Source organism: Colias eurytheme, chromosome 6, assembly GCF_061535395.1.
Source record: "Colias eurytheme isolate Ceu_HAF_F1 chromosome 6, ilColEury1 Martin Lab GWU primary, whole genome shotgun sequence".
NCBI lineage: Eukaryota > Metazoa > Arthropoda > Insecta > Lepidoptera > Pieridae > Colias > Colias eurytheme.
Genome location: NC_142985.1, coordinates 8,841,634 through 8,848,058, shown reverse-complemented (window position 1 = coordinate 8,848,058; position 6,425 = coordinate 8,841,634). Strand labels below are relative to the sequence as shown.

The window sequence follows — 6,425 nt, the reverse complement described above, 5'->3', positions numbered from 1 at the left end:
TAATACAGCACAAATATTTAGACAAATTAATAAATAGATTCGACGGGAAAATCCTCTCTATCAGATCACAAGGACAAGAATTCTCTTTTGTTTGCTGTGCCTGCAGTTTTCCACACGAACAGAATTATAAATAACGTTTAACTCAACTTCGTTATCGCACAAAGCTTTATTGTTTTCTACTATGTTTATTTGTTACAAGCTTCAAATTTTATGTGCGATCAAAGTAACTTTACAAAATATGAATATAAAATGACATTTACATTAATCAGTCCGATAGTAAAATTAAGACAGGCTTAATATAATAATTTTTTATATATTGTTACCTATACCAAAAATTAGTGAGTGAGGATATTTTTTTAACGTGAGTAACGTTAACAAAACGTTTTAACTCTTGCCCTAACTCTCGCTAATATTATTAGTTTTGAATCTGTGTGAATGTGCGTATCTGTGCCAAAGTAAAAGCTTTTACGAAAACGCAAAATAATTAATAAAAACATGGGCGTATTCAATTGTAAAACATATAAGTGTGAGCTTATATTTTGTCTTACCAAGCTTTCGACGTTACGAATATCATTAAAGACTTTTATCCTCCGTTTTTCAAATTTATGACTAATACGATCATCAAGCCCGCAAGACGTGGTGAAATCAACTGAAATGGTTCTTTAATAATTACCGATAAGCTTTCGAAAGCGATGAAGCATAGTCATACATCTCTTTTGTAAGCGAGATTAAAGGGGCGATGCCGTTGGGCCATGTCATCCATCTCTGTTAAACGCTGTTTCGACGCCAGAGCCGCACTATTCACGCCTATAAACCTGTGTTTACAACGAACATGCGAAACATTACAATGTATCCTTTGTTTTCTTTTTGGCAAAGTATAGATCGTCACATGGGTAGATCACTACCAATCACTGTAAACGTTAAATTAGAAGAAGGAATCTCTACATTTAATGTAGATGCATTTAAAATTTAGTAGGTGATTAGTGTCTGTGCAAAAATGAAATAAAAAACAGCCCTACTGTACTGTAATGCAGAAATCTCGAACAAATTTATAACCTGAGGTACTTTATTCGAATAATTGTTAATAATATTTTATATGTACACAAAAACGCAGACTTACACCAAGAGTAGGAGATAGACACTGTTATGGCACAAGGAACAGAAATAAAATTGAAATACCATTTTACCGGTTAGCTAAAGTTAAAAAATCATTTATGGGCCAAGGTATACTTTTTTTACTACAGAATTCCTCATAGTATTAAAGAGTTTAGTAGTGCTAAATTTAAAAATTATGTAAAAAAAGTATTAGTTCAGAGAGCCTATTACAGCATTAAGGAATATATGGAAGATAAAAACCTATGGAAGGTTGTCGAGTAAAAACCACAGGATAGTTCTTTGGCATATTATGATATACACCTCTATACAGTTACATATTTTGTAAAATTAAATTGTAATACTGAAATGATTTAAAAGAGCAACTATTGAGTTTCTTTCCGGTTCTTCTCCATAGATACTGCCACGATACTGCTTTCCGAATCGGTGGTAGATGTTAAAAATATGTATTGACGTTTCAAAAGTGCTTCTCGAAGAAGTCTAATTGAATAAATAAATGTTTGAGTTTGAGTTTTGTAGGGGACTTATAAATAAGGACTCATTGTGACAGGATGAAAAAATACTGATCGCTATTTAATATTTATAAACGTCTACAATATCTAAGAATACCCATAATCCATATAAATGATATAATGTTTAATTTTAAAGTCCTTGTTTATCAACATACTAAATCTAAATTTTATTCAATGATCGTTACTTAATCAATCCAGTTTCATGTTACATCAAAATACGGCATATTTTTTTATTTTTCTCAACGAATTAGTCCATTATTTTAAATTTATGTCGTTCTTATGTTATGCTTATTAATTATTATTCATCATATACATATAGGCTGTTATTTAAAAGCCTTATTTGAATTATTATCATTCAAAGTTACAAGATGTTTTCGTTTTATTTTCGCACAAATTTTCAATATTTATTCCTTAAATTAATAATGCAGATATTTACTCAAATCCCTCTCGAATCTATCGTTTAACGAAAATGGATATTTTTTACAAGATATTATGTCTTTTATAAATTCGTTTGTGCACGTGTCAGAAAAGAAACTTCTTTGGCAAAATTCAAAGATACCAAAATCATCACCTTACTCCATGACGTGATGGTATTGCCATGATGCGACCTTGAAATTTTACTCTCAACGCACCTCAAGAAGTTCAGTTTCAAAAATATTACCTAACTTAACTCGGGAAAAGTCATAGGTACTATCTTTTTTTATTTGTAAGGATTATTTTTCCGACCCAAATATCGACCAATAGAATTGCACCAGTCGACGTCACGTGGTACAACCTACATGGTATTATACTGATAATTTTTTGAAAATTTTCTATGGTCGTTGACGTCAAACTGACAGGTTCAATTCAATTGTGAAATTATTGGCCGACATTTGGGACGGAAAAATAATCTCCCGAATACCACACGAGCTTCAAAATTATCTGGCATTTCCCTCAAGGTTCCCTGCAAACAAATAAAGTCGTCAAGTTTTTCAGGAAAAATCAACTTTTTAACCTTGACTAAAAACTTGACTCCTTCATTTGTTTGCAACGAACCTATCGGAAAATACCCGATAATTTTGAAGCTCTTGTGGTATTATAAGTGAATATTAAGAAAAATACTTTATACATATTCCTTATTAAATTACATCAAATGCATGGTTTTTCTTCGACGAATTCTATACAAAGCCTTATTACTTGTCTTTATTTACATTGAAACTTGAAAATATCGCAAGCTATAGTAATAATCATAAAATGGTCATTATATTCTGAACACACCCTTACTGGTATAAACGTTGCGTACCGCCCTGATACACGACTGACTCGGCTCTAAAAAATTATCGCTATTTCCAATATGAATTTTCATTGAGAATAAACACGAAAAGCATTTGCATGATAATCAAAATTTAGATTTCAAAAATGTTGACATTTTAATTTCATTAATTGTCTACGTTAAATAATAAAAAATGCTAATATTAAAGAAAAGAAGATGGATGTATAGAAAATTTTTTTTTATAATAAAATGGAATTTTTATATGTATTACAAGAAGCAAGCAAACACAAAAATGTAAATCTAACTTTTAAACGAAAAAAAAGATTAAAAAGGTCAAATGGATCGTTACTGCAATGACAAAACACCAATAAAATAAAGTTTCGCAACTGTCATAGAGAGCCAGTTATTAATGAAACAATTTCGTAACAAAAGATATTTTATTATTTTTTTGTACTTATAAATTAAATTTGTACGAATCAGTCACACATTACAATTATTCGTAAGAACTAAACATTTTAGCACCAGGGGTCAGACACGATGTATGAAGAAGTGGGGTAGTAGCTCCTGAAATAAAAACAATTTATAAACAATTTAGATTTATATGGAAAAAATCAAAGCAATTGGATTAAAAGTTATATAATTATTTTTCATGGAACAGACCAGACAGGTCAGAAATCTTTCAAAATAATGAAAGTTTTTAGTAGTTTTAAATTGTATCTCGATTCTCAAATCATTTATCTGTAATAATGTGTGTACCTACTTTATTTAAGTAAAAAATGGGTATTAATCAAATGGACTTGTCTCCTGTTAAATTATGAATGTAAAGGATAATTCTGGATCTTATTTATTTACATAATGCGTGATACATTTTATATAATTAACCATACGTTATGAAATAATAATTTAAAATTAAGATTTCAAAACCTGTTTCTGAAACAAGTTATCAATACAAACATCGCTATTTAAATTCGTATCAAATTACACCCATAAAGTGCTCGTATTCGATATACAAATACATACAACTTATGCTCACCTGTAGTAACCACCATATCCGCCGTGTCCATAGCCACCACCGTAACCGTAGCCGCCTCCGTAACCGTAGCCGCCGTATCCGTGACCGTAGCTAGTGTACACGGGATATCCGTAACCGTGACCGTAGCCTCCGTGACCGTAACCGCCGTAGTATCCGCCGTAGCTCCTGCCGTGGAGAGCAGAGGCAGCGAGAGCACCGCCAACCAGACCAACCTTGGCTCCAATGATACCAGCGCCGAGACCGACGGCACCAGCTGCCAAACCGGCTCCAATCAAACCACCGCCTATAAAGATAAAAGAAATAAATTAAAACACGATTGAAATATCTTTAATCCATAAATAACAATTTAGTTCGAATCTTATAATCCATATACTCTTTAATATAATTAGTTATAATTTATCCCTCCTAAAAGATGTCTTATCTGGGAAACCCAATTTGATAACAACATTTATTCAAATTATATCGATGAATATATGTAAATGAAATGATATATTGGGAGTATTATGTTTCAAGTAATATAACAGTGGGTAGGTGCCTATTTGTTTTTGTTTAAGTCTGTTATTATTCATATAGGTAATTTAATTCTGGTTTTTAGAATAATATTTTACTTTATTTGTTTCCTGTACATTATACCTACTTAAAACATTAACTCTACTACTAAAAAGTTATTAAAACAATTATTATATACCCAAATGCATAATAATAATATAACAATGCAGCGATAGGTACCAAAGAGGTAATCATGTATTAGCATTCCATCATCTATTTGCTTAGTAACACATCGTGATATCATAATTTAAGACGCCAGGAAAGAAAAGTACCTAAACTGTACATTTAAATTATTATTATAAAAATTAGATGTACACACATAAATGTCGAAACTCAAACATTCATATTTACATTACATTTTACATTGCCAAATAAAATGTTCATTGTGATTCATCCGTGCCATTTACTAGTTTACTACAAACCTTATAAGAAAGTTTTTTTTTTCAGATCTAATTAAATTGTTCATAACCCCTGTTCATAATCTCTGCTAATCTTATAATATAAAAATGAATCGCAAAATGTGTTGGTAAGCGCATAACTCGAGAACGGCTGAACCGATTTCGATAATTCTTTTATTATATTTTCTTTTAATTCTTTTATTATATTTTCTTTTATTATTTTTTTTTTTATTATATTCCTTGAAGTACGAGGATGGTTCTTATGTAGAGAAAACGTAATAATGTACCACGGGCGAAGCCGGGGCGGACCGCTAGTGCAAACATAAAGTTAAATATATAATTCAATCATTTTGCACCATTAATAAAGTATAGTAAAACAGCTTTAGATTAATACCTAATAACAAACTTCTCTTGTCTCTGGGTTGTTCAGCACCAGCCACCTGAACATCTTGCTCTGGCCGGAGAGCATTCATAAGAGGTCCTTGCTCGACGGCATAGCACACGCCGCATGCGACGAGCACACAAAATACCACCAAACTCAGCTTCATTGTTATCTGTAAAAAATATTTAATTATATTCTACTTCCAATACAGTATCCTTGTAAAAATAGAGTATTAACTAAACTTCAAGTTTTATAAAACTGTTACAGTTTATAAATGGATATAGATAGAATAAATTGATTAATTAATCTACTGGTGAGATTCGAGTATGTTGCGGCACGAATTGGGTTACGCTTGCAGGAGAACCACACACTGCACACTGTACAATGTAATGTTAAATTGATATATATTTATTATTTATGCTGTTTAAAATAAAATCTTTATAGATTGATTCAATCTTCAATTTAGGTACTACTTTCAGCTAAAATCTCAATGATAATAACAAACCCGAATAATTTATCATCCCAAATTTATTGAAATTACAAAATTGCGACTAAATTTGTATTACAGTTCAAACACTTTAGACTAAACATCAAACTTTGTCCACGTTAAACATGGCCTAAAAGTAAATATATTTTATGTTTAAACTAAATTAATATTAAAGTTAGTTATCTTTTTACGAAAGTCTATAAAGGCGAAACTTAAATGGATTGTTAAAAGTTTTGTTTGAAATTTGTTGTCTTATTTTGAAAATTAATTTTCGAAAATATTAAAGGACATACCTTTTCAATTTGTTGCTAAAATACAATCACAAACTAGCACCTTTAAAAGTGTACTGCCCGACGCGTTCCACACACGTAGTTTTTATAGGTCGACCGGACACACGCCACGGAGATATGTCAATGATCCATACTCATTTTCCGCCGCGCCTTAAAATACCTATAACCTTAAGCTTTTACCATGGGACCAACTAGCCGACATTCAGTTTCAACATTTACTCAGTAAGGTAGGTCCCTGTAAAATCCCTGCACATACAAAGTGTAAATAGATCAAAGATTAACCCTGAAAGGTCTAATTGAATGTGAATGTGCCTTTTCATAGTTCACAAAACTATGTTTAGTTGTGGAGGCTCTTATAGAACGATTATCCTTAAACTTACCAAAGATTTTGGTATATTGCAAATAATTG

The 6,425-nt window shown here is 31.3% G+C and overlaps 1 protein-coding gene across 1 annotated transcript; it reads right to left on the bottom strand.

The window, feature by feature from the left end:
• Positions 1 to 3,295: 3,295 nt before the first annotated feature.
• LOC149907881 (uncharacterized) lies at positions 3,296 to 6,165 on the bottom strand. Its single transcript, XM_090102998.1, has 4 exons — positions 6,020 to 6,165; positions 5,252 to 5,411; positions 3,911 to 4,193; positions 3,296 to 3,441 (listed from the first exon to the last, which is right to left on the bottom strand). Exons 2-4 carry the CDS (start codon positions 5,403 to 5,405, stop codon positions 3,393 to 3,395), a joined length of 486 nt encoding a protein of 161 aa, XP_089959124.1. The 5' UTR covers positions 5,406 to 5,411; positions 6,020 to 6,165; the 3' UTR covers positions 3,296 to 3,392.
• Positions 6,166 to 6,425: the final 260 nt, after the last annotated feature.